At 52.1% G+C, this 27,341-nt stretch overlaps 10 protein-coding genes across 10 annotated transcripts; 5 read left to right on the top strand and 5 right to left on the bottom strand.

The window, feature by feature from the left end:
* Positions 1-1,456: 1,456 nt before the first annotated feature.
* J4E84_008289 (uncharacterized protein) lies at positions 1,457-2,674 on the bottom strand (the record flags this gene model as incomplete). The annotated part of the gene is made up of 3 exons (XM_049390865.1): positions 1,457-1,591; positions 1,647-2,020; positions 2,404-2,674. The coding sequence occupies 3 exons, from the start codon at positions 2,672-2,674 to the stop codon at positions 1,457-1,459; spliced, it is 780 nt and encodes a 259-aa protein (XP_049241572.1).
* A 726-nt stretch (positions 2,675-3,400) lies between these two features.
* On the bottom strand, positions 3,401-5,158 carry J4E84_008288 (uncharacterized protein; the record flags this gene model as incomplete). Its single annotated transcript, XM_049390864.1, has 3 exons — positions 3,401-4,564; positions 4,587-4,960; positions 5,119-5,158. 3 exons carry the CDS (start codon positions 5,156-5,158, stop codon positions 3,401-3,403), a joined length of 1,578 nt encoding a protein of 525 aa, XP_049241571.1.
* A 907-nt stretch (positions 5,159-6,065) lies between these two features.
* Positions 6,066-7,707, top strand: J4E84_008287 (uncharacterized protein; the record flags this gene model as incomplete). The annotated part of the gene is made up of 8 exons (XM_049390863.1): positions 6,066-6,117; positions 6,168-6,334; positions 6,388-6,495; positions 6,547-6,618; positions 6,666-6,752; positions 6,800-7,066; positions 7,122-7,490; positions 7,540-7,707. 8 exons carry the CDS (start codon positions 6,066-6,068, stop codon positions 7,705-7,707), a joined length of 1,290 nt encoding a protein of 429 aa, XP_049241570.1.
* A 290-nt stretch (positions 7,708-7,997) lies between these two features.
* J4E84_008286 (uncharacterized protein) lies at positions 7,998-9,394 on the top strand (the record flags this gene model as incomplete). The annotated part of the gene is made up of 3 exons (XM_049390862.1): positions 7,998-8,198; positions 8,255-9,092; positions 9,141-9,394. 3 exons carry the CDS (start codon positions 7,998-8,000, stop codon positions 9,392-9,394), a joined length of 1,293 nt encoding a protein of 430 aa, XP_049241569.1.
* Positions 9,395-10,042: 648 nt separating this feature from the next.
* Positions 10,043-11,922, bottom strand: J4E84_008285 (uncharacterized protein; the record flags this gene model as incomplete). The annotated part of the gene is made up of 2 exons (XM_049390861.1): positions 10,043-10,849; positions 10,897-11,922. 2 exons carry the CDS (start codon positions 11,920-11,922, stop codon positions 10,043-10,045), a joined length of 1,833 nt encoding a protein of 610 aa, XP_049241568.1.
* Positions 11,923-12,205: 283 nt separating this feature from the next.
* J4E84_008284 (uncharacterized protein) lies at positions 12,206-13,414 on the top strand (the record flags this gene model as incomplete). Its single annotated transcript, XM_049390860.1, has 1 exon — positions 12,206-13,414. One exon carries the CDS (start codon positions 12,206-12,208, stop codon positions 13,412-13,414), a length of 1,209 nt encoding a protein of 402 aa, XP_049241567.1.
* A 304-nt stretch (positions 13,415-13,718) lies between these two features.
* J4E84_008283 (uncharacterized protein) lies at positions 13,719-14,082 on the bottom strand (the record flags this gene model as incomplete). The annotated part of the gene is made up of 3 exons (XM_049390859.1): positions 13,719-13,792; positions 13,845-13,984; positions 14,045-14,082. 3 exons carry the CDS (start codon positions 14,080-14,082, stop codon positions 13,719-13,721), a joined length of 252 nt encoding a protein of 83 aa, XP_049241566.1.
* An 8,207-nt stretch (positions 14,083-22,289) lies between these two features.
* Positions 22,290-23,570, top strand: J4E84_008282 (uncharacterized protein; the record flags this gene model as incomplete). The annotated part of the gene is made up of 1 exon (XM_049390858.1): positions 22,290-23,570. One exon carries the CDS (start codon positions 22,290-22,292, stop codon positions 23,568-23,570), a length of 1,281 nt encoding a protein of 426 aa, XP_049241565.1.
* A 436-nt stretch (positions 23,571-24,006) lies between these two features.
* On the top strand, positions 24,007-25,800 carry J4E84_008281 (uncharacterized protein; the record flags this gene model as incomplete). Its single annotated transcript, XM_049390857.1, has 2 exons — positions 24,007-25,585; positions 25,649-25,800. 2 exons carry the CDS (start codon positions 24,007-24,009, stop codon positions 25,798-25,800), a joined length of 1,731 nt encoding a protein of 576 aa, XP_049241564.1.
* Positions 25,801-25,965: 165 nt separating this feature from the next.
* Positions 25,966-26,754, bottom strand: J4E84_008280 (uncharacterized protein; the record flags this gene model as incomplete). Its single annotated transcript, XM_049390856.1, has 1 exon — positions 25,966-26,754. One exon carries the CDS (start codon positions 26,752-26,754, stop codon positions 25,966-25,968), a length of 789 nt encoding a protein of 262 aa, XP_049241563.1.
* Positions 26,755-27,341: the final 587 nt, after the last annotated feature.

Below are 27,341 nucleotides of genomic sequence, written 5' to 3'. Positions count from 1 at the left end.
TAAAAGCGACGACAGGGGTGGTCCTGCTGTGGAATGAAATGCGGACGGGGCGCGTCGTATGTGACCGAGGAAGATGCGACACAAGTCTGACGGAGAGATTGACAGCGCAGGGCAGTGCGAATGGAAGCTGACGGAGAAGAGGAGCATCACTTGTTGCTATCAGCTGCCCTGCAGTTGTTGGTGCCATGCAAGGATAACTCGTCAAGGCCTGAAGACGTTCCAGATGCCGCTAACAGGACCTAGAAACAGGCCCACCCGCCCCTTTGAGCCAAGTCGAGTCCTGCACCTCTGCAAGCGATCCGTCGTCCGCCGCACTCCACTCCACCCTGCGTGCTTTTTGCCTCAGCTGGGAATCTCGCGCACCTCCCACCGAGCCTAGAATCACCACACCATCGCTTTTCTCGCTGCTCCCACACCACGCTGACAGTCTCGGCTCCACCACCATGACACGCCCCGCGCCCTGCTAACGCAAACCGCGCCACTTTAGCTGAGTCAGGCCTCGCCCTAGGTCGGCTTTATCTTGGCTTCGACACATGACGGCTTCTTGCCCTAGGCATGCGGAAGTCATCAGCTAATTGCAATCCCACGGCTCGGGTTCGCAGTACGCTGGCGCAGGCGGCACGCGTTCGCCGCTTGTCTTTGTCCTCCGTACCTCGGACACGCTCGCCTTGTGGCCTATACTGACCGACACACGCAGGTCGCACCCTCCTGTCCGATTCCAGATATCGCCAACACCTTCTTCCTGCTCGACTATCTTCCTTTCTTCTTTGCCGCTCCTTTTCGAACATCGTCTTTTTGTCTTTCTACGTCATCTTTCCCTCACTTTCGCGTCACCTATGAGGCAATCCTGCTTGTGCCACGCCAAAGACATTTTCAATAAACAATTTCCGTGGTACGGTTTGCGTAGGGTGAAGAGCCAGATGACTATCGCTATCTCAAATTAGCCCTAGGACAATCATACATCGCATAGCGGATATCTGCAGTCATGCACTCTATGCGTGTCTCACACTCATATCCGGCATATTCGTGGCAACCGGCACCTTTGTCTCGACAGCTTCGTCTAGTATCCTGGTCTTGATTTGAAACCTATGATCCTCTCCATACCGTCATCATCCACCACCTTAAATTTCGCTGATGCCTCCGTGGCTGGTTACTCTATTCTTCAATAGCAGATCGAGAGCTACATTTGAGTAGGTCTGTCACCGAGGTAGTGCTCCAAAGAGCGCTGACTAGTATTTGGAGGCAAGTTAAGATGAACCCATTGTAAAACACAGCCACTCGTAAACCCTTCAGCCACGCATTCAGCCGCATCATAACGAAGGAAAGGAGTCAAGCAGAGCAGAAAAATGATTCGCCTCTGATTTGCTTCACGTAGGGTTTGGCGCAGATCTATCTTGAGTGTAGCATGGCGGTATCAAATTCCTACTTGATGTAGAGCATCGTGGACTGTACCCATCTACGCAGCGATCTTGATAACAGCCCGTCCAGCAAGCTTCCCTGCATTCATGTCTGCACAGAACCGATCAATATCCTCCAAACCACCATGAGTCAGAATCGGATGTACGAGTCCTCGCGAAGTAAAGTCGAGTGCCTACCCGCCCAGTTAGTAGCAGTCTCCCTACCTAGCTCGCGAGAATAACACTCACCTCCTCAACGTCCTTTAGCGTTCCTGTCACGCTTCCCACAACATTCAATCTCTTGAGGCACATCAGGATTGGACTAGCTCCCGCAATGATCGACGAATCTTTCGGTAGACCTACACACACCATCGTGCCGTTGGGTCTCAGCAAGTTTGGCGCTTGTTCGTAGCCTGCTTTCGTTGCTGCGAAAACGATCACGCCATGGGCGCCATAAGTAGTAATCTTCATGATCTCGGAAGTGATGTCCGAGCATGTAGTGAAGTCGATAAACCTCTCGGCACCAAGAGAGAGGCAGAGATCGCGTTTGGCGGCGCCGCCGTCGATGGCAATAACGCGCATACCCATATGGCGAGCGTACTGAACACCAAAATGACCAAGGCCTGGGTGGTATCAGTATCATCTTATATGACGGTTTCAATTTCGTCGCTGCGAAAGACGGAAGAGGACACAAAAGCGCTATGCGCATACTCACCACCACCCGCTCCCGGAATGACAATCCACTGCCCGGGGAGTACCTTACTTCTCTTGCAAGCCACATATGCTGTAACACCACCACACATGATCGGGCCCGCCTCCTCGTCTTTGACACCATCAGGCAATCTCGTCGCATACCTCGCATCCGTTAAGCAATACTCCTGGAACGTTCCCGCAACAGTAAATCCACTGTTCAGCTGCTTCGGGCAATGACATTCGTCTTGGCCATTAGTACAAAACTCGCATCGTCGGCATACAGACGCAATCCATTTGATACCAGCGCGATTACCAGGCTGCCAGAGATCCTGCACGTTTGCGCCAACGGCTACAACGATGCCAGCGCCCTCATGGCCTGCGATGCCTTTGGTACATTCGGCCATCTTGAAGTCCCACTCATCATGGAGCAGGGATTTGTCCGAGGCACAGAGGCCACTGTAGTTTATCTTGACGAGAATCTGGTCAGGAGCTGGTTCCGGGACAGGAATCTCCTTGATGGTAATCGTAGCGTTGTCGCCGGTGCCTTGTTTGATGGCCGCCTTTTGTGTTTTGGGGAGTTGCATAATGTTACTGTATTCGGGACGATGTGAAGAAAGGGACTATGGCTGATTGAGGAACATCGAGTCACTCCGAATACACCTATATATGTATCAACACGGACACCCGGCACCCACTGTCCTATGTGCGGGGGTCCAACTTAACGGACCTTGTTCTTGGCCTTTGTACGGATAGTCGAAGGTTACTGATCGGGGTCGCAAAAGCATGAGCAGTCCGAATTCGGTACACAGATAATCCCTCTACCATTGTCAAGACGTTGCGTTCATAATCTACCGTGCATCGTCACCGAAGCCCTCGTGATCCTACGGCACTGCAACTCGGGAGACCAGATCGGATAAAGCACGTTCGTGTCAAGGTCTGCGGGGAGTATCCGCTGTGTATACGAACCGAGGATGAGGGGCACGCGAGACGGTGGACGTGCGGAGACGACTAACGATTAGCGTGCAAGGCGGGGTACAGACATGAGGTAGATTGGACATGTGCGAGCCGTTTGTGACAGAGTTGAAAGATTCGGGAAAACTAAGAGGAGAGAATTATTGGGTTGTTGTTGTTGCTGCTCTCATGCTGCAATACTTGGTGTCTACGAGGGGTTGAACCTCAGCTCGGGACGCCCCATGGCGCATTATACTCATGCAGCCTTCTTTCAAGCCTATACCGAAATTTGTACGCCGACCAGTGCAGTTATCCTCTGAACCCAGAACGCCGTGCCAAATTCAATGCTCCCATTCTTCTTACCATGCCGTGATATCGTCGACCTCAGCCTCACCAAACGTGCTGCTTTTGGTGGCGACCATACCAGAATCGCTTGTTGCGGTCTCTACGTTTGGTGTTCTATTCATGATCTCTGGAAGCTCGGTCTCGAGGAAGCCTAGTAAGTGTTTGTTTACCTGCTCAAATTCCAGGAGGAAGGCGTCGTGACCATCTGGAGAATCGATCGTCTTAAGTGTAGCCTTGGGAATACAAGCGGCCAATTCCTTCTGTTCGGCAAATGTGAAGAGACCGTCCGACTGTATACCTAGTACCAGTGTAGGCTGTTCAATCAAGGAAAGCGCATAATGAAGGGCCGATACTGGATCTAGTGTGTCGGGTGTCTCGCCTTCAGGATAGCGGTAGCGGGATACATCATGCGTATCCAGCTTTCTTGTGATTGCGATGTAACAATTAGCGTCAAAACGCTTGATGAACTTGTCGGCCTGGTAACGGAGGTAGGACTGTGCTGAGAAGTAGTGCGGCGCAAGAGGCTTCGATGAGCGCGGGAATTGACTGTTGCTACTTGTCGAGCTTGACCTTTCGAGGTTCGGAGTGGCTGGGTCCGATGCATCATGGAACTCGAGGTCGGCATGTGCGGCTGCAGAACCGGGTATGGCGGTACTGCTGTTTGTCCGTGACATCAGACGCGGCGAGCCAGCGTTCTTGTGACCGTGGTTGTGTATCGCCCAGTGTTCATGGGAGGGATTGGACGGAGTGGTCGGTCGCGGTACAGTATTGATGCTCTGTTTCTTGGATAGGTCTGGTGTGTTGCGCCCAAATCTTGATTCGAACGAGTCGCGGCTTCTGTAAGTCAGTAAAGCAGACATGCGTGCGGCTCCAAGCCCGGTCGATGGAGGATCTTCATATGCGTAATAGCCGTCGTCGTATTTGGGGTCACTGTAGATACTTTGCCGTTGCGCTTCGCCCCAGCTGATGCCCCATGCGCTGTAGCGAGCGGAAGTGGCTATCGGGATGATGGTCTTGACGTAGTCTTTTCCGAAGTAGGCAAACTCGAGGACAAGCATACCGCCCATGGATCCTCCAATGACGGCAGCGACCTGCTTCACACCAAGATCATCCAAGAGGAGCTTGAAGACACTGTGCCCGTTAGCGGCTTCCAAGTACGAATTCCAGATTTCGCTCGACTAACTTGACATCGTCTCTTACAGTTGTCAGTGGAAACTCGGGTCCGTACGGACCCAGCGAGACGTCGCCATCTTTTGCTGTGACCGGGCTTGCGCTCCCGTAAGGACTGCCGAGACTGTTCATACAGACGACGAAGAAGCGCGATATATCAAAAGCCTTCCCAGGCCCACCTAGCAACGGTCCCCACCAGTCTCCCACGTCAGCGCTTCCGGTGAGCGCATGGCATATCACCATGGCATTGTCTCCGCTGGGCGCGAGGGTACCGTAGGTCTTGTAGGCAACGCTGACATTGTGTAACACGACGCCGGATTCGAGCGTGACCCGGGGGATGACGGCAAAGGTCTGGTCGGGGATAAGTTTGGCGAACGGATTCTCGGGCTGCGACGACACCGTCCCTACCGCATGTCAGTTTGGATCATGCACCGCCAGAACGCGTCAAGAAAACCCGTCTGGATTCTTCAACATTCCGCATAGCAAATTACAGCAACCAGCCGTTCTTGCTTTGCCTGTCCGAAATGCTTGCGACGGCAAGAAAAGTTCAAAATGCACCTACTGTACTTCGTCGATCCATTGGCAGATCCATAGGTATCCATAGTCGCGATGTCGTACGTGTAGTCGTAGGGAAGAGTGGAGCCTGCGTTGCAGGAAGTCTGGCGTATCGATCACATTGTGGGGAGTCATCACATTGGTGTCGAGTGCTGCTTGCAGACGCCCGCTAGACGAGGCTCGCCAAGACAATGACGTGCTTTTGGGATTTGCCTGGCCCGTATGATGCCCTCGATCTGTCAAACATCAACCATCACCCTTTGCCTAGATTGGTTTTTTGAAATGTCTGCCCAAGCCTTGATACTCTTGACACTGCTTCCAAAGTTCCCCGCAATGCCCGAGACAAGACTCGAGGCTTCCCTCCGAGTGTTGCCTGTCCGCCATCGTCTAGGATTGTTTTCACTTACTTGGCGACATAATCACTGCTTTGCGCAAAATGGCGTTACCATACGATTTCTCCCATGAGGTTGTGCAACAACACGAAGACTGTCGCCAAACCCTCGAGTGCAATCAAGAGACAGAGTCACCGGCTGCCCGCAGGTGTTTCAAGTTAGATGATTGGACAACAACAGAAAGGTTGAGCTCTCCCGACTTTGATTGCGATGGTCATGAGCAAATTGCAGGTTGTTGTCTGGCTTTTATAGTACACAGAAATATTTTGTTGGCCCAAATACGACTTGTCATCGTCGAATTAATGCATCAACCGACTGGCGCAAAGCGTACTCTGACCAGTCAACGGCTGCAAATGGAAACCAAGCTCACCGTGCACTATATAGAATTCCTGCGATGGGAGCGAAATGAAGGCACCTAAAACAACAAGGACGGACGCAATCACGGCTATGTAGCACGCACCTCTCGCTAACGGACGCCACACGTGGCTTGCGCGTGACACTAGCTCTCCCTGCCCACCCAAACGCGTCCGTATCCAACATCAACCATAATTACTGACATGCGATGCGACGGGTAGTAGTAACAGGCTTAGGGCTTGTAACCCCTCTTGGACTAGGTGACGCGACGTTCACCTTGCTTTGATCCCATTTCTCCTAACGCGGATAGGTGTTCGACGAACCTGGAAGCGTCTGATCGATAGCCAGTGTGGCATCGTTTCCATCAAAGACAGAAGCCCTGAATTCGCGCTGCTACCGAGCCAAGTCGCTGGTCTGGTTCCTCAGGGTAGCAAAACCGATGGCAAATGGAATACAAAGGAGCATCTAAGCCACAGCGTATGTGCCGCCACCCAACGTTCTCGTCTTTGACAATGTTAATTTTATTACAGGATGAACGCCGTATGGCACGCTTCGCACAGTACGCCATGGTGGCGTCCGATGAAGCTCTCAATGATGCGGGATGGTTTTCGAAGGAAGAGGCCGATCTTGAAGTCACAGTACGGAGGCTCAGCATCCGCCCAGCCTGCATCTTACTCACGCCGAGATAGGGAGTGTACATGGGATCTGGTATCGGCAGTTTAGACGATGTGTATGATACCACAATTGCTTATGAGAGAGGCGTGGGTTGTCCCAGCTATCGATCGTAACTGTCAACTGATTGTGCTAGGGTTACCGAAAGGTGTCCCCGCTCTTTGTTCCACGACTGTTGATCAACCTAGCCGCAGGTCACATATCGATGCGTTATGGGTTCAAGGTGGCTATAACCTTCTGGCTATGTTTGTTGATGCTGAGCCATGATAGGGACCGAACCATGCGGCAACAACAGCATGTACGACCGGAGCACATAGCATCGGAGACGCGTCACGTTTGATTCAGTTCGGAGATGCAGATGTTATGATAGCCGGCGGAGCTGAATCATGCATTCATCCTCTCGCCATATCAGGCTTTGCTAGGGCTAGAAGCCTGGCTACTGAGTTCAATGAACGGCCCATGGAGTCCAGTCGACCATTCGACCGAGAACGGGATGGTTTTGTCATTGGAGAAGGAGCCGGAGTTGTGGTTCTCGAGGTACGCGATCGCTGTGTGCAAGGTTGCCGTACCTGTCGTATCTAATCAGGTGCAGGAACTCGAGCACGCAAGGAAGCGAGGTGCGAACATCTATGCTGAAGTCGCCGGCTACGGACTGTCCAGCGACGCACACCACATGACGGCACCTCGCGAAGATGGCCAAGGTCCACGTCTCGCAATGAAGCATGCACTACGACATGCCGGCCTCAAGCCAAGCGCTGTCGACTACGTGAACGCCCATGCGACGAGCACCCCACTAGGTGATGCTGCGGAGAACCGAGCCATCAAAGAGCTTCTGCTTGGCGAAGACGGAAAGGATAGAGCTTGTGAAATCAATGTGAGCAGTACAAAAGGTGCGGTCGGACATCTTCTGGGTGCTGCAGGGAGCGTGGAGACAATTTTCACGATTCTTGGGATGCATCACGTAAGTCAGATGTGGTTCTTGCCATAGCCTACATGTTGACGATGACCAGAACATCCTACCTCCGACTCTCAATCTTGAGAATCCAGGAGATCCGGCGGTTGACTTTAACTGCAACTACGTCGCCAATGCTGCTCAACAGCACAGAGTCAATGTGGCTCTCTCGAATAGCTTCGGTTTTGGTGGCACCAACGCATGTCTATGCTTCCGCAAAATCTGAGAGTCGACGATAGTTCACCATATACAATACGAGCTTCTGATCGTCAAAACTTGATGCCGAGGTTTTGTGGATTCGCGACTATTAGTACACCATGATGCTAATTACCCCGCCAGAGGGTCACGATAACAGCTGCTAGCCCCACTTGGCGTCATTTGCATCCCACGGTGCTCTGCGATACTTACCTTCCAAGCTTCATTATAGGTACCTCTCTAAACTTCTTTCTCTTTCTATCACACTTCGATCGCAATTTCTCGTGTCCTTTGTTACACCCGAGAGCGAGAGCGAGTAGAATGGCAACCTCCCGCCCCTCATCTGTAGTGGGTAGCGATGCAGGGTGCAAATTATCATTCTTTCGCAATGCATCCAACAAAGCATCTGCATATCATGCGCAGACACCCTACCTCAGAAGGCTCCCATTCGCGGCAATCGCAATCATCATCACCCTCGTCGCTGTAAACCTCCTTGTTTGGGCGGCAGTTGGTATAGTCTTAGTAAGTAAAGAAGGTGAATCCAAATGGCGTTGATCGCATATGCTAAACGTCGGCAGCACTGGCATACGCCACTGATCTCGACAGCAATCCTCTCGTACACTCTGGGCTTGCGCCATGCCCTGGATGCAGATCATATTTCGGCGATCGATCTCATGACTCGCCGTCTGGTTGCTGCAGGCCAGCGGCCAGTGACGGTTGGAATGTTCTTCAGTCTCGGACATTCTACCATCGTCATCATCACGTCGCTCCTCGTTGCAGGAACTGCAGCGGCGGTGTCAGACAAGTTTGACAATTTCGAGCGTGTCGGTGGCATTATCGGCACTTCAGTCTCTGCTGCTTTCTTGTTGCTCCTTGGTCTTATGAACATCTACATTCTGTACAAGCTCATAGTACAGATGCGAAAGATGGTTTCGAGCGACCCTGGTAGTGAGCACGAACAGTTCAAGATACAGGGCGGCGGTTGCCTCTTCCCGATATTGCAGAAGCTCTTCAAGTTGGTCGACCGACCCTGGAAGATGTATCCTCTGGGTGTACTTTTCGGGCTAGGTTTCGACACTTCTTCCGAGATCGCTATCCTAGGAATAAGTTCGATTCAAGCCACGAAGGGGACATCAATTTGGCTGATCTTGATCTTTCCACTGCTCTTCACAGCAGGCATGTGCCTTCTCGATACCACCGATGGTGCGCTGATGATGAGTCTGTACACAAGCACGCAACTTGCGCGCGACCCGATCGCCATTTGCTACTACAGCATTGTGCTAACAGTCATTACCGTGGTTGTCGCGACCATCATCGGGACAGTGCAGTTCCTCAATCTGGTGCTCAACGTTGCCGAGCCGCACGGCAAGTTTTGGGAAGGCGTCGAAAAGCTGGGCGATGCTTGGGATATAGTTGGTGAGCTGATTGATCGCACTAAAAGAATTCGACACTAACAGGATGCAGGCGGAGCTATATGCGGTACATTTATCGTTTTCGGTGGTCTCAGTGTTCTGCTGTACAAGCCTTGGAGACGTCGCATCGATAGGAAAAGAGTCAACAATGCGCACTTTGAGCCATTACCCCAGGAAAATGATGTGCCCGGCTCCGACGAAGAGCACAACCGAGGGATCGTCCCATCGAGTACGACACAGACAAAAGCGGTGGAGGTGAACATCGAGCCAGTAGAAGCCATAGGCGCTGGTCCTGCACGTTGTTGAAAACTTTGTGTCAACAGCACCAGACGTCGACCCTTCAATTTGATATTACCTGACAACCTGCCTATATCCTTTACCTCTTCCGATCCCGAGACCATTTTCCGTCAAACTGCGGACTCATACATGTCAAGTCGAGCATTCTCCCTGCGGAATCTTTCGAATACGCTATGACGTCCTGAAGAGCACACGAGACCGCTGCAGAGATCTGTTGGAGCTGGCCGTTCGAAGTGATGGTGTATGAGTAGTCTGTCAGAGTCATATGCATCGATTGAAAAAGGCAAATCGTGTATATCTGAGGAGGTGCGATCTTTTGGACCGAAAGTCGGGTTCGTGTACGGTAGAAGCAGACTGTATATGGGTGATGACATGGGCGGGCGTTGAAATGAGCGGCAAATGCCGAACCTGTGTGTCCATGCTTTACAAGAAGAGGGGAAGACATTGAAGAACTCTTTGTTACGCACTCAAACCACTGTCTCTTATGATAAATCACCATGATGGGCACAGAGACGAGTTGCGCATTAGAGACAACACATGTTTGTCTTTCTACTACCGCTCACGGCGTAACTTTAGCTCTTCAAGATTGTACACAACCATGAGAACCTTGGTGCCAACTCCACCTTTTATTAGCTTGGAGTCAAGCTTGCGCGGCTTTCAAACCTCCCACTCTGCAATCTTCAGGACAGCTTCTTGAGTGCCAAACACACGCAATGTATTGCCAAACTCGTTCCAAAACTCTGAATCAAAGGCTGGGATGAGCTCCATTGGCTGTCGCTTAACCTGCTCCAACGGCACCCATCCCGTCTTATCTTGGACGTAGACGTCATTTTCCCATGACCCGGCGACGTCTTGAACCTGTTCGTCCCATTTTGCAAGTTCACTATCTTCAGGAAGCTTAACCTCTCCGTCATCTTCAGTCGAGGAAGATTCGGCGTCAGGGCTCAGAGCTTTGAGCGTGTCGAATAGGTTCTTAGTTTCGAATTGTTGTTGTCTTGCCTCCTTTTTCCTAGCCTTGGCCCTTTGTTTCTTTGTTTTCTTGGGTTGAGGCTGCTCCACTGGGGGCAGGGGAACGGGCAGGTCGACCTTCTCGCGTCCATCTTTTAGAAAATCCTGAACATCTTCCGCCAACACTCCTTTCGCTTTGTTACTGGAACGGCTGGGCAATGGCGCCGGAACCTGTTCTCCTCGCTCCGCACCAAGCTTGGCGGCGAGCCTGATCATGATGGTGGCAGTAAGGAGGCTGTCATAGCCTGCTTCGTGGAAGGCCTCAGTCTCTTGGTACTTTGGATGGTCGGCATGCGTGACGATGTGGGGCAACGGCTGCAGACTTGAATTCTCGGCAATATCCTGTAGTGTAGGGGAGGCGTTGAGGTCGCCTTCAGCATGAGTCGCTAGATATTTAGTGTCGATGATGTTGGGGAACAGCTCATGAATGGCATCCTGGAAGCCTTGCAGGGTATCCTGTACAGAGTTAGCGCGTTGACCAGATGAGGAGATGTTGCACGTGCAGGCAGTTGGCCGACAAAAGTACGATAAAAGTAGACAATGTCAGTGAACATGTTGTGGCCGACTAGCACGGGCTGCTTAATTTTAAGTCTCTCTATGGCTCTGTCGTAGCGATCCCTTATATCATGTGCGTCGGCAGTGACGATGGTGCCAGTAGTGCGTGCGACATAGAGTGGATCCGCGCGATTGATGTCGCCGCCCTTGACTAAAGCCTCGAAGACCCAGCGGAAGCCGGTTTGTCGGACAATGGATTCTTTGACGCGGTTCTTGATCCTGCGCATGTTGTCGGCCTCACGCACAGGGTCTAGATGGAGGATACGAACACACTCTCCGCGTCCTATGGACACCAACTCTGGGAACTCTGCGCGCACGAGCTGATGCACGAGACGCTTCTCGAATCGCGTGATGACGGGTATTACGGGCGGAGTGGAAAGCCCTGTATGAGTTGTAATGTCCAAGGACGACGAAGTGCTAGATTTCCATTTCTCAATGGCTTGCCTCACCCTGCGCATAAAGTCGAGCGACTCGACATCTGCCGAGTTAAGTTGCAGATCGGGTATGGGATTCTTGTTCTCGAGTCGATCCCAGGCCATGCGCTTTGCTCGCTCTGCTTCGTCGCGGGATAAGTACTGTACGCCTGTGGCAAATGGAGCCCCCAGGTCGAAACCATTGTTGAGGAGGAAGGTACACGCGCCGCTCTGAAACTTGATCTCACGCTCAAAGTCGATGCGCTCGTCGAAAAGCGGGCTGATGTTGATGTTGTAAGGCCTCAAGACATAGGTGTTGGCAAGGTAGTCGAAGCGCGCGCAGGTGATACCTACCTGTAGGATCTGATAGCGGTCGGCGCCCATTTTGGTCTCGGCATAGCGCTCCTCCATGGTGAAGCGGGCCGGGCCATGTGCAGGTTTGTCTTGGATGCGCGATGGAATGCCGGACAGTTCGAGATCAAAAGACACAAAGTCGGCCTCGGATATGTGGATGAAGATGGCCAGCAAGTGGTGCGGGAAGGTAGCTGCGTCGACGTCCATGATGGCGAGACGCGTAGAGATGGTCGTGGAGGTTAGCAGCGATGGATCAAGCGACAAAGCGCGTGTCTAGCTCCTGCCTCTGAGCTTGACGCAGGCAAGCGCGCGTCAAGCACCTTGACAACGTCTACAGACTGATGCAAACGCAGATAGCTCGGGGTGTCGGAGGCAGGTGACGCGCCAAGGCGGTTCGGGTGAGGTGAGGTCAGCCGAGGTTCGAAATGTTGACACCGGGCGCTCCGTCACCCACCGCTGTGCGCTCGTGAAGCTCAGAGGACATCGAAACATGGCGACGCTCTACGACGACGTCAGCGGGTCGCGCTACCTCTCATCATCCATCTCGTCGCTCTCGACGTCACGGCAACAGTCGTCGCAGATGGCCAAAGCCTACCGACAGGCTGCCCAGCTGTTCCTGACGCGACGCCTCCCCGAGGCGCTGTCGACCATCGAGCCCATCATCAGCCCGCCGCCAATCGACGCGGCCGACGTCGTGGGCCACGCGCCCGTCGCGACGGCGTCGCGCGGCACCCGGGTCAAGGTGTGGAGCTTCTACCTCACCTTCCTCAACGCCGTGGTCGAGCTGGGCGCCGAAGAGGGCAAGCACGCCTTTGGCAGCACGCGATGGAAGCACTTGGTCTCGCAGTGTCGCGACGGCAGCATCTGGGACCACGTGGTCCGCGACGGCTATGCGGGTGTCGAGGGCGACGTCGACGCCGACGTGGTCGTCAACCTCGCCACCCTCCTCCTTACCCATGCGCCCTCGCAGCGGCTCAACCAGCAGAAGCTCGAGACGTACCTGTCCGCCACGGCCAACCCGGCCCCCGACGCCTCCGCACACCTGTCTGACACCCCGCGCGACCTGGAAAAGCGCATCAAACTCCTCGAGCTCTACACCCTGCACGTCCTGCCACGCAACGACGAATGGGACTATGCCCGCGACTTCATCGACATGTCCGAGGTGCTGGACCAAGAGCGCAAGGAAGCCTTCCTGCTCGCACTGCACTCTCTCAAGGAAGAAAAGGAAGACACGCAAGCCCGCGAAGAGAAGCTGCGCCAGCAACAACAGGAGCAAATGGACCAGCGCCGCAGAGAAACCGAGGCCCAGCGCCTCGACCAGGCGCGCGCACAAGACGAACGCCGCATACGCGAGGAACAAAACAGACGCCAACCCCGCGGCTCAGACGAGCCACAACCCACGCCATCGCAGTCTTCCCGCACCTCCCGAACGCCCGCCAAGAAACCAACCACACCACCACCCGGCCTCTACAACCGCGCGTCTACCATGTTCGCAAACATGCACACCCTGATTTCCGATACGGCCCATCACATGACTTCCAATCCCATGGCTTTCTTCCGTACCTTACTTTTCTTGTTGGCGTTTGGCTTGGCGTTTGGCAGGCGCCCTCTTAGAGAGAGGATACTACGCATCATACGGAGTGCGTGGGACAAGGTGAGACGTACCGTAGGAATGGGCGTCAAGGTTTCCTACATCTAACCTGTCTGCCATATGTGGGTCCGGTTCTTATGGTTATATATTCTTCTTTCTAAACATTACTACCGTCGGTCATGCTAACCTCTTGCAATACTATCATGCTCTTCGTCTTCGTCCTTGGTGTCGGCCCTGTCATATCACATACGCTAGCCTTCATTGCAGCCTTGGCCTGTCCCGGGCTAATGCCATTGCGCGTGTCTTCCCACATTCCAGACATTAGCCGTTACGGAGACAGAGCTGTTCAAAAAGACTGCCCATCCTTTGCATATGACTACGTTCGTGCTGGAACGCAACCAAATCCATGCGCTTACTGGACCTTGTGTCTGGAACCCAGTGTCTTCCTTCTTTGCTTGATCATGTAGGTGTACATGGTGTAGGAACCTAATAAGATGTGAATTTCGAGTATAAACAAGCCGCCATAAAAGAATCTTACCTGGAATGTACAGCATCAAGCAGAAGTAGAAGACGAGCGGTATGACTGGGCTGACCTTCGCTCCAGGAGTAATAGACCGGTACAGTAACCACCACTCAGCCCCGATACCGACCGGATAGAGTGGGTAGAACATGGTATACCTGGGACAGTCAGCTACCTAGGTAGGACCAAGTAGCGGATGAGGTGGCTTGAGAACATACCGGAGCCACACCAGTCCTCTCGGGGCTTTCCCGTGCATGTTGACCGCAAGATACAGGTACCGGATGGTGTCTGCGACCGACCAAGCAAGGAGCAAGGCAAGATAAGCATGCGAAGTTGCCGTGCTTTGCGGAAAGCTGTACCACACCATCCAAACCTGTATGACGCGTGTAACAACTTGAAGTGCGGTTGTGCTGACTGGAGATTTGATGACACCTGGTATCGTTCTCAATGAGATGCACAAGAAGAGGTAGGAATGATGAACATACCAAACGCCGCATGTAAGACTTCTATCAACGAAGCGGTCTGTATCCATCGCGCATATGGCTCTGTTGCATCAAAGAGCTCGAATTTGCCATTTCGAGCATTAGACATGGCTCGAACGAAGACCGATGCCCATAGCGATGCGAAGAGGACGTTGTATGCAGTAAGGTAAGTCGTGCGAGGTTGCCATGTCACTGCTGGCGTAGTAAGCTCCATACGTTGGTTAGCCATTCTCGCTCCTGCCGCTCAGGATTTAGTTGGTGACACTTCGAGGCATGAGTGAACACATTGCGCAAGCAGAAATTGTCGTCGTGGTTTCCATCGGCCAACAAGTCAAATGTAGGCGATGAGCCGAGGCTAACTCGGTGTAACTCCGCTACTGAAGAGCACTCGTAACCTCTCGTTTCGAACTTTGAAACACTCTGTGTAAGGATATCTATGATTTTAGCTTCTAGCTTCCGCTTTTCTTCCTCCAATTCTTAGGCGCAAGCGCGAACTTCAGGTGTCGTCTGCTGCATTGGCTAAGGTCGGTTGGGCACTGGCCAATCGGAAACACGTAATGACTGATTGCAGGCTGCCACTGGGAACTGCTTACCATTCAACAGAAGCGTATCAAGCAGCACCTGTACCCAGATGTGTACTACGACCACAAAGAGCAAGACGGGCACGAGCTCGCATCACATGCCAGTATGTTACTTCAAACCCCTACAAGCATTGCAGACGCCTGGCTGAATTGCTCGCCTAGACCGCTGTTTGGAAAGCTTGCGACAGCCACTTACATACCTACCCGGTGTACCTGACTACACTCTTGAGTATACGCCCCATGGTCGCGTCAAGCCGACTGTACGTGTGGCGCAAGCTCATGCACGCGTCCGCTAGTCTGCGCTACCCGAATGAATATCAGGAAAAGCGGGTGAACTCAAAGATATGGTCTCTCTATATCTGTTGTAAGCTTCAAAAAGCAAAAGGAGGTAGTGCGACCATGTCCAAGCACTCTGCATGCATCACTAAAGCGGCCTCTGTTGTTGCAACTTCAAAGTAGGTACACGTAATTGCGAAACAGCTTTCTTGGGCGGCATACATGCCACTGATCTTTCCTCTTTTGCTTTCATGAATAGGGGTGTTGACGAAGTATGGACTTCTGAGACGCTGAGTCGTCCAACCCCGGCGACGGAGATTCGCCAACAATAGTAGGAAATTGTTCTTCCACGCGCTGAGTCCATCGAATCTCCCCTTCTTGTCCATCCTGTTCCCCATCATTCAATGCGTTCGCGTGAGTTGGCGAGTTTATCGCACATAGCTCTACGACTGTGCCATCATTCTCGGCATCCACGATTGCGGATAGGCGATATGGATCCTTTGTATCGCGAGATGAGGCTTTGCCTCGCTGTTGTGCTGTATTAGAGGCATTATTTTTGTCCTGCAATGACTTGTAGCTTCGTTTGCTCGTAGAGTTGTAAGTGCTGCGGTCCGTGGTGTAGCTTGAAGGAATATTCGTGGGCATCTTGAACCCGTTCTGGCAGTATCGTATCAGATTTCTGATTGTGGGGACGGCAGCGCATATATGTGCAACTCCACTGGAGGTGAATCCAGTAATCGATGTGCCAGTCACTGTGTAGGTTGGGTCGATAGTGTCGACAACCCCTGGTAAAAATGGCAAGCGTACGATGGACATGATAATAACACTTCGGAAGGGTTAGATTACACAAATCGAACAAGACCAAGACAAGACGTACCAGATACCAAGGCTAAAGAAGATGAGTAGCTGTATCTTCTTTGCAGTCTTCATCTGCAGCTTCCATACAATCGGGATAGGAAGACTGAATAGGATAGTCTCAGCGATGATCTCGTATACAACCGTCAGTCTCAAGACGGCGATATAGTCGATGCATTTCGCAGTTTCTTGCTCTTGAAGATTCCAGATAGCGCGGACTGGAATACATTGGAACGCAGCCAGGAAAAGTAGGGGCAGGGTGAACAGAGCCGTAAAAGCCATGAAGGCGAAGACCGCGCGCTTCAACCAGACGTTCGGAAAAATGCGAATATACAAGCAGAGAATGCTGTACTTTATGAGAAGCAATTCGACACCCCACAAGATGGTAGCAATATAGGCTGTCTCTAGTCAGTACTTATGTATCAGAGCTAGCAGATGGAAGCGTACTCCATTTGCCGATTGCGACGACACGTGGATATGTCAGGTCCCATATATGATGGCCGAGTCCCGCTTTGAGGTTCAATAATAGGGCAACAGTCATAGGGATGACCAGGACCTGCACAATCGTAAGTAAGATGACACTGATTTGTTCATCGAACACCTACCACCGCTGCTAGATGGAGCCAATCGTCCCACCAGAGCTTATTGCTACCCACGTATCGAGAAGCAAAGCGCATTACAATCACGATGATTGGTATGATTCCAGTCACGTATGCCACTATCCGGATGGAGTTCGATAGGTTATCGTGCGGCTTGTCGCAAATAGAGGCTTGAATGCGGAGCGTAGCTACAAACACATCAGTGATACCGCTTCCGATCACTGCGACGAACATACCAAAGGTCTCGTTGTAGTTGCACTGCTTTTCCAAGCACGGTTGCAAAATCTTGGTCGAGTTTTTGGAACTACATTGGCACTCTATGTCGAGGAGCGTACAGCCAATGGCAGGCAGGTTTTCGTTGATACAATCTAGCTTTGCAACAATCAGCTGCAACAATCGTCCTCTTGTGCCATGTATATCTTACGGCGCATGGCGGAATCTGGCTCAATGCATCCAGTGCCGCATCGTCTAATGAGACAGCATTCGTCGTGGGGCAACAGGCGCTGACCAACAGCACAAAGGTAAACGCTAGGTGCGGGAACAGAAGGAGCATTTTGACAAGGTAGTTTACGACGATGTGCACGGGTAGTAATAATTGCTTTTCGTGCTGGTGTAGAATGCAGAGTCCGCTGTAAAAGCCACAACACATGAGCGCACGGGCGAGGCCATGTAACCTCGCCGAATCTACCCAATTCCTAAACTGACTCAGTTATCATATGCTATGTGCCGTTGGTGTCAACTTCAATTTGCCGGTGGCGGGTGGATTAGGGCTCGTCACGAAACGGGTTCGACGCAGTTAGTGGAGCTTTGTTTACGTCCAAGGAAGGGATAAGCCTGTCATCAAGCTGCCACTCTATGTCTCACAACGGCGCCCAGTCTTACCCACTGGTGAAGTGGCAGTGAGCAATCTTCCAAGGCCTGCTTCAGTTCCTCTACTAGAGTGAGATCGCAACGATTAGCGATGGAGATGATCTTTCCTTGAGTATCCACAAAATCGTATGCCACACGATCTCCACAACGGCTGGCTTGATCCGCTGCACCACGGCGGTGCAGGGTCGCTCGAGTCAGCCCTAAAGAGCTGGCGCATGTACCGGTGGATTCAACCCCTGGAAGCAATCATTGCTCCATCCCCGCAAAGCCGATCGGATAGCCCGCGATCAATTGTTCTTGATGACCAGGTCATGTTCGCCGAGCTATCGGTCATGTCGGCAAAATCCTCGATTGCGCAAGTGCTGCAAGCACCGCTGAGTCGGTACGCTAATGTTTTGATTGGCTGAGTGACATGAGAATTGCGCTACCATCGGAAGTGCATCAAAACACCTGCTTGCCGGCTCGCTATACCTTCTCCGACGTATCTATGCGCAGCACTTTATTCTGCTAGAATTCTGCTCGAGGCCCTGCATCGCGGAGGATAAACAACCCGGGAGCTAGCCTGCATCTAATTTTGGAAGTTGCCGAACGCACCACGAATGGCATATCGTGACGAAAGTGCGGCTGTTTATCGTGAGCCACCAATATTTGTCTTTCAGGCGACCCATTCCACCTCGTCAAGATGAACCTGTATAGTATAAAACCATAACATATCGAGGTGACCTTTAATTGGCCCACTCAACTCACCTACGCCCTTTCCAGTTCCACGTTCCTGACAGGCCATGTCCAGGCATGCCTCTCATTGGCAAGTAGAGTAGTAGCAACTTCCCGTAGCTCCGCATCGCTTAATGCTTGTGTTCCGGACACTCGTTTGCAACGCTACCTAGGTACACCAGAAAACCAGTACTAGCAAATATCAACAGCGCAGCCATCGCACCCTGCATGACACTCGTAATTGCGCCACTGCATATTGTTTCTTTCAAAAAGCGATGGCTATATCTGAAGACGAATTCACAAAGCCGGCACAGTTGTCAATGCCCATCACTGCTGATGTGAGAGACTTTCGCTGTATCGGAGTGATGGTGAATCTAGCTTTGTCGTAATTGGTTATCGGGTAAACACTAGATAAAAACGTATTTCCGGTTCGGGGCACCGTACAATTCTTTGGATCCAAGTAGCTTACGATAGGAACGTTCTCGAACCTGCGGTCTACCTTAATCCGCCCATTAGAGGTGATATAGGGTTCATCGAATAGGTGTCGCTCGTTGGGTATCGTGGCAGTAACGACATTGTTAGTGGTGATCGACAGGTGTCCGGTAAAGTTTCTGTCACCCATTAGCGCAAATGGCGGGCTTATGATGAGCACTAAACCTACGAAATGTTCGGCTGTACTCTCGTCGCGCCGCAGAAAGACCTGCTGGATGGGTCATTGTTGATTATCGACAATTTAATTCTAGGCCAGCATACCTAGGTAGCATGGACAGCCAAAAGACGCTCAGGACCGTCTGTACTACCGAGGTACGATGCTTCTAGCTGCTCCGAGCTGTTCAACATGTAACACTTTTCCTCTATATTCTAATTGTAACATGAGCCCAGTAAGGTCGAGCTTCGGGCCCTCGCGACATTGCCAGCGTGACTTGAACAACATCAAAGCTATCGCAATCATACCGTGTACCAAAGTACAATCTCAATGACCCAGCCCGAACCAGGACCAGACCGCAGTCTAAGTCTAAGGCGTACTGCACTCTATGCTTTCTATTCTTTTTGAATTCGATGGCTTTCTTTGACATGTTACATTGCCGAACTACCCAGTTAGCGCGGTGGTTCTGGGCTTGCCATGTATTGTAGACTATCGTGCGACAGCTGCCGCTACTCTCCTGATGGTAGATTTTTTCCTGTTCTCGGTGCTTCCATCCTTCTGCGAAGTGGCATTGTCGGGACTGAGGCAAGTACGCTTTCTAGCCGAGATTACTCGTGTGGCATCGTTTGCAGGGGCTGGGCATGAGTTCGTTCGGGCTCACATCGTAGTGGTCGGGAATACCTAGGTACTCTTGCATTCTTCAAAAACTCAGTGACTTGCGTAATAAGCACTGGGCATTGCTCATCAGCTAAATGCGGAAGGAGACGGGAAAAGTGACATGTACCTACCCAACGAGAACGCGGGCGAGCTCCCCGTATCCGCGAGTCATGCTTACGCTAAGCGCGCCCTTCGCCTAACATCCATGGATCTGAATCTTACAAAGATGCTACAAAAGCTGGAGAGTAGGCGCAGCATTACCTGGGTAGACATCCCGTTGATCCAGGTTCCGGAAATTGAGACATAATGTGTGCTACCAGGACAGACTTCGCAATCCCACGGCCTGGTGGAGCATTCCAACAAAAACCGCCTATCCCAGGTCCCTCAGAGTCATCTTTTGTTTCCACCTTTGGCGCCATCCTTCCACCCGCGCAATACCTGCAAACACAAGATGGAAAAGCTGCATACTACTCGATACCACCTTCGGTACCCTCCATAGACGCGCAGACGACAGATCACGTGCTGTTCGTTCATGGCATCCAGACTCCGGCAATAGGACTGCTACCTCTGGCTCGCGCTCTACACGATATCCTTCCACACTCACATTTTGTGCTGGTGGATCTCTGGGGTCACGGCTTAAGCGATACGCCGATAGTTCCGCATCAAGCCGCCACATTCCATAGGCTGCTAGATGCGCTGCTCGATCATCTACAATGGCCATCGGCACATTTCATCGGCTTTTCCTTTGGCGGCTCACTAACAGTCGGATATGTTGACTCACGGCCACATCGCGTCAGCAGTTTTACGCTCATTGCGCCTGCTGGGCTTCTTTGTATTTCATCTTTTCCAGAAGAGGATCAGCATCATCTTGATTACGGTGTCGATAACAATAACGATGAACTGAGCAGAGTCATCCTGCAGTTTCTCGAAGGCGGCCGGCTGGTAGTACCAAGTGACTGGAGGGAAAGAGCTGGAAGAGGCGAAGTTGTTACGGAGGCAGTGAGGGAGTGGCAGATGCACGAACATCGTGGTCATACATCATCCGTGATTGCAGCGTTTAGAGATGGCGGCGCAATGAACAATCACGGTGCGTTTGAAAAGGCCGCAATGTCTGGTATACCATCATTAGTGGTACTGGGCGAGAACGATGAAGTTTGTGCAGAGCAAGAGTTGAGAGAAATTGGCTTTGATAGCATCTTTGTTGTCCCACAAGCCGGCCATAGTGTTGTACGAGAACGGGTGCCGGAGGTGGCTGGGTTTATCGCGGACTTCTGGGATAGGTTGAGGATCAATAAGAACTAGTGAACGCGGAGGTGAACGCGGAGATCTTTGCACTTACTCTATGATCATTTGCGCCTACTCGCCTCCTTACAAGAATCGGATCTGACTGCTTTAGTGCTCTGAACAAGCCGAAAACCACAGGAACCAGTTCACTTTGACGACAATAGCCACTGTGTCAGATGACGCCGCCAATAGCGGCACATCATAGTGTCCCCACTCATTCAAGAACTCGGACAGCGGCTCTACGCCTGTGAGCCATCGACAACCTCCACAAGCACCCCAAACCCCAGCCCGTGTAGTAAAGATCGATGGAATAGCCGTCAGCTCTTCAGATAAGCACGTACCCACCATCTCGACGGGCGGTGAACGACTATGGGTTAATCTGTCAGAGCTCGACTCGATCGCCAAGGTTGCCGCATACGCCAATCTTCAGGACCTTCATCTGACGATGGGTGCGCAGTATGATGCGCTTCTTGGCTAAGTACGACAACATAAGATACGGCGATGCAATTGATGTTGGTGAACTCGTACGCATCATGATGCAGATGGGTGCCTACGATGTCGTTTACAAATTAAAAAACGATGTCTCCGGGATTGAGTAGAAATTGGAACTATTGTTACATCCAGTTCGCGGAGATCGAAGCTAGAGGGTTCAGCATCAAGTACATGGATCGAGCTGGTTGCTTACAACGAGCGCAAGCAACATGTACCTAACCTACCTAATCTAAAGCCATAAGACACATGGGTGGTGAAAAAGTAGCACATTACCTTTCTTCCATCTTTCGCCCACGTCCGCAATGAGGCAGAACTCCGTTACCTTGTGTGCTACTGTCTTCTTCTTACGGTCGTCAACAATCCGTATCGCTTTTACGACATTAACGTGCCCCGGGAACCAAGGTTCATCGGCGTGCTTGTCGAGCTAAGCAAGAGGCAATGGGAAGATGAGAGGTTCGAAACTTTGTACATGACGGGTGTTTTGCCCAATAATAACGATGTCTGGGACTGACTTTCCAAGCTTGACGTACAATAGGGAAGGCGGGTAGAGCATCATTGAACATCAGAGAGTGAAGTTGAAAGTGAAGCTCCGGCGGTTATCCCTGAGAACGCGACATAGCAACTTGAGAAGAGGAAGAGGCGTCGGAAATTCGGATCTGAGAGGAAAATATCGAGAGACGTTTCTGTATGTCACACAAGAGGTTTGCAGGCGAAAAGGGAGTGGGGGGATGGAAATATGTATCCCAGGCGTGCGTGGATCGTTGATTCGCACATTGGATGGAGTCAGTCAGAAAACGACTTAGCACAATTTAGTACAGCCGGGCGATGACCAAGAGGTCTCAGTTACCGACAGAACTACAATCAGGCTGCATGTGGGGCCATGCTTGTGGCGTGCCAGTAAGCGGACCCCACACTGTATCTACGAGGAAGGAGATCAGCACACCTACCACGAAAGACACGATTGCTCTCTCATCTGCCTGTATACTCACCATACTTCTCACTTCATTATGGCGCACTTTCCTCGCCGCCCTCCGTCCGGTGTCAACGTCATCATAGTAGGCGCAGGTTTCGCGGGCATCGCAGCAGCAATAGAATGCGATCGCAAAGGCCACTCAGTCGTTCTTCTTGAGAAAGCGGAAAATGTGGAAGACATAATCCGGTTTGGCGATATCATCTCGTTCGATCCCAACGGTGCGCGCAACTTCGAACGCTGGCCCGGCGTCATCGAAGCGATGAAGGAAGTGGCACGGAAAACAACATGGCTGGATCTGTACCACTGGAAAGGGCAGTTTGTCACCAGGCAGAGTTTTGTGTCCGAACAGGAATGGGGGCCGAGAATCAATGGACATAGAGGAGAACTGTACAGTATTATTCATCAGCATGCTGTCGATCGGGGAGTGAATATTCAGTGGGGCAAACGTGTAACTGATTACTTCGAGGACGATGAAAAGGCTGGCGTGGTAGTCAATGGAGAAGAGATGATTGCCGATGCAGTCATTGCAGCAGAGGGAGTTCGTTCCCGCGGCCGTAAGATTGTGCTTGGTTTTGACGACAAACCGAAGAGTTCGGGATACGCTGTATATCGCTCATGGTTCTCTGGAGATGCCATCAAAGACAACCCGATCCTGAAACATCTCGTAGATGGAGACAGTCACTCTGGGTTCATAGGTCCAGATCTTCACTTTCTGGTATCGTCGCTCAAAGACGGCAAGGAGTTCAATTGGGTGTTTACTCACGTAGACGACGGGAATATCGAGGAGGACTGGCAATTCCCAGGCAGAGTGGAAGACTGCCTGAGGTATGTAGAAGGATGGGCACCCATCGTGCAAGAGATTGTAAGGTCGACGCCAAAAGGCGCGCGTCTCATCGATCATAAACTCGTCTTCCGCGATCCGCTGCCGACTCTCATCTCGCCACAGCACCGTATCGCTTTGATTGGAGACGCAGCGCATCCCTTTCTTCCAACATCCATCCAGGGTGCCAGTCAATCCATCGAAGACGGTGTTGTACTGGCGGCATGTCTGGAACTGGCTGGCAAAGAAAGCATTCCTCTAGCTGTACGAGCATTCGAGAAGATCCGCTACGAAAGGGTGCACAAAGCACAGGCGATGGGGGTTAAGACGCGCGAGCGATGGCACAAAGCCAACTGGGATGAGATAGCGAAGAGGCCGGAATCCATTCACCTAGCACGCGAGGCATGGCTGCTAAATTTTGATGCAGAGACCGACTGCTATGAGAGGTTTGATGAGGTTGCTAGGAACTTGCGGGGTGCACAAGCGCGACTGTAGGGAGCTTTGCTTGGGTAGCATCGTCGGTATATTGTGAGTGTTTGACGGGCCGAGCAGCTCACCTTGAGTGCACGGTATCTGCACGTGGCGTGCATCAGCGCAGGATAGCTTGCGCAGGCCTCACGCTACCTTTCTTATTTGAAGTAGTATTTGAACAACCTGGATTTTGGACAATGGTGATTCGCATCAATGATGTGGATGAGCTCTACGCTACTGCCGTCTAATGTCGCGCTAGCACCTGTTCCCGTCTATCACGTCACAACCGTGCACCTGCTACATGGGGCTAGCATGGAGGATGTTATCTATGTGCTTACAGCTACTGCAGTGTTTCTGTGCAACACAACAACTTTGCCAACTACCTATTACGAGAGCTTTCCGACTCACATTCGCCGCATCGTATAAGCCAACACGGGATTTACAGTGGTTGGTGATCAAGATGCACCTTCCTACGCTGTTCTGCTTCGTCGCCGCTGTCACCACGACGGCAGGTGTCCAGTTCGGCGACTTGAAAGATCCTATCAACATCCTAGGCATCGGACGCAACGACATCGAAATCTTCTTGGGCATTCCCTATGCTCATGATACCAGCGGCGAAAACAGATTCAAACCACCGATTCCCTACGAATACTCTCCAGGTACTACCATCGATGCTACCAAGCCTGGTCCCGCATGTCCACAACCATTGGGTGTGCTCTATCCACCTCTTGGATTGGGCAATATAACTGAAACATCCGAGGACTGCCTGAATTTGAACGTAGCGCGGCCAAAAGCGACTGACAGAGTTGGAAAGGGACCACTGCCAGTTCTGGTATGGATACATGGAGGATCTTTCTGGTGGGCAAGCAACACGGAGCCGACGACTGCGCCTGACGGAATGATCAAGCAGTCGGTAGAAAATGGGGACCCAATCATCCATGTGGCCATGAATTACCGTCTCGGGTTCTTTGGGTTTGCCAGTTCAGACTGGTTGAAAGAAGAAGGAAGCATGAACGCTGGTCTACGTGATCAGCGCGCTGCTATCGAGTGGGTCCGCACCAACATTGCTGCTTTTGGCGGGGATCCGGAGAGGATTACGATTGCCGGCCAGTCTTCCGGCGGCCTCGCAATCGGAATGCAGATTATGGCTTACGGCGGAGAGAAGCCACTTCCTTTCGAGCGAGGTATCGCCCAGTCTCAGTCCCTTGAGCCTGGTATCACAGGGAATTTCGCCAAGGATGCGATGATCGCGCTGGTCAATTACGTGGGGTGCAACACTACTGATGTGGACGCTCCAGGGACGATTGAGTGTCTACGGGGACTAGATACTGAAACACTCTTTGAAGCCTCGAACGCGACGTATCTCAGCGATATCGCGCATAATATTGGGGACATCTGGTTGCCACAGGTAGACGGCGATTTCCTTCCTGCGGCACCAAGTCAGCTCATCGCAGAAGGACGCTTCGGTAACGCTACCTTTATGTCCGGCTGGATGGAAGGCGACCTTAACGTGTACACCAACACCTCCATCGCAACCGCACAAGATACGTACGACTTTGTTCGCGACTACCTACCGGCTATGTCGGAGGAATCTCTCACTCAGTTACTGGACTTGTACCCGGTAGAAGAATTCGGAACCAGTGTGAACCTAACAGCAGAGTTCTATCGCTCTGCACGCATCTTCCGCGATATCCTCATGGTGTGCCCATCGCTACATCTGGGTGTTGCAATTGACAAAGTGCACAAAGCGCCAGTCTACTTCTACAACTTCAACCAGACAATACTTGATCCCATCCTCGAGTACACCGAAGACGTTGTTGGCTTTGGCGTGGTACACACGTCTGAGTTTGCGTACGTCTTCGACAGCATGCAAGTGTACAACAAGACGGACTACCCGTTTGACCCGACCGAGTATGACTACGAAATTGCTATGCGAGCAAGCCGGTCGTGGAGCACCTTTGTGAGTCAAGGAGCCCCGGCAGAGAGCGGATCACAATCCACCACATTGTTGAACTGGGATGAGGCATTTAGCCGGCCAGGTAAAATCTCTCATTTGCGAACTGCGTGTGAGGCATGCGCTGACTCCGTACATTGACATTTAGGCGGTCCGTATGTCAGGACGATTGGTGGCGCGCATCCGAGCAATAGTGCGCTGGGCATGGCGAACGCGACAAGAGAGATGGCAGAACAGAGATTACAGGAGCGATGTGCTTTCTTTAACAGTCCGAAGATCATCCAAGCGCTTCAGTATTGAGGAGTAGCCCAGTCTGAGACAAGGTCTCTCAGTATGGGCAGTACAGGGTGTGAAATACATAAAGACGTTGTCGACGATACAACATGAAACGGGAATTTTACAAGGGGTATCTCAGATCGATTCACGACATAATCAAGCTTCTACGACTGCATGTGGCGCACCTCTCTACTCTGCCTGAACTTCCTTGCTGTCCGTGGCCAACCCCAAAATAAACTCCCACTCCTCCTTCCTTACCCTACTCACACTCAGTCTCGAATTCGTGACAAGCTGCATATCCTTCAACGGCCCCTCTTTAGCAAACTCTTTAATCTTCGCTAAATCTATCACATGCTCAAACTCGCTCACAAACTCGACGTCTACACAGAACCATTTGGGCTTCTCCCTCTCGCTCTTCTTGTCATAGTAGGGGTCCTTGGGGTCAAAGGCCGTCTCATCGACCTTTGCTTCGTCAACAACACGCAGTATACCTACGATACCCGAAGGCTTGGCGTTGGAGTGGTAGAAGAAGCCCAGGTCGCCTTTGCGCATGGCCTGCATATTGTTGCGTGCCTGGGGGTTGCGGACGCCGCTCCAGGGCTCGGGTTCTGTGCAGGCGCGCAGGTCGCTGATTGAGAAGGCGACGTTTACGCCGTTCTCGTAGCGCGCGAGGGGCTCGGCTTTGAGCAGCCAGTAGACTTCTTGGGCGCCGGTTGCGTCGCGGTTGGTGGATGAAACAGGCGCGGGTAGAGAGTCCGTCTTAGGGGGTTTAGGCTTGGCTGTAGCAGCTTTTTTGGGCGGAGGAGCGCTGCTGTCTGTTTTGTCTTGGTCGGCGCCGTCTTCGCGGTCACGCTTGCGACGCGTCGCCTGCCGGGCATCGCGCTTGGGCTGTGTCTCTTCGGCGGACGAAGTGTCGTCTTGGTTGTAGTCCGGTGCTGCCGCTGCCGTTTGACGCGTAGATCTTCGTGTGCCGGCCATGACGAGTTTGTGGTAGCGTTGCAATGCTCGTCGACGTGGAGGTGCTGTACGCCGCGAGCGTGCAGCGCTCTGACGCTATTGGCTGACATCTCTCGTGTTTGCCGCTTGTACTTCGCTCCGCACCTCGACACAGTACTTCAGAAAGAATAGAGTGCGCCTTTAACTTAGACTGCGGTCTAGCTCTAGGTTAGGCTTAGTCTTTAAGATTGTGCTTTGGTATACAGTATAATTGCGATAGCTTTAATGTTGTTCGCTGGAGTGCTGTCTAGTGCGTCACCGCAGTACCGTGGATGTGTGTGGAGGCAGTACTTGCCACCCAAAGGACGTTGGAAGGACATTGGAAGGACATTGTATGGGCAGAACCCCGTCAAAATGTCCCTCGACGACCCAACTAGCCGTGCTCCGCTATGATACTGTGTAGGCACCTCCTCGGTCTGAGGCCATGCGCGCGATCACGCGCACCGCGACGCAAAGTCAAATATTCAAACCAGAACCCTCGGCCTTGCCGTGTCGCAATGCTCAAGCGGCAGTACCCGCGCAGCCCTTGCCATAACCCAGCGGTTTCCTCCACGTTCAATTTCGACCCA

Source organism: Alternaria hordeiaustralica, assembly GCF_023758085.1.
Source record: "Alternaria hordeiaustralica strain BMP 2776 chromosome Unknown scaffold_20, whole genome shotgun sequence".
NCBI classification, from domain to species: Eukaryota; Fungi; Ascomycota; class Dothideomycetes; order Pleosporales; family Pleosporaceae; genus Alternaria; species Alternaria hordeiaustralica.
Note: the sequence above shows the minus strand (reverse complement) of the source record. Positions and strands in the feature narration are given on the sequence as shown.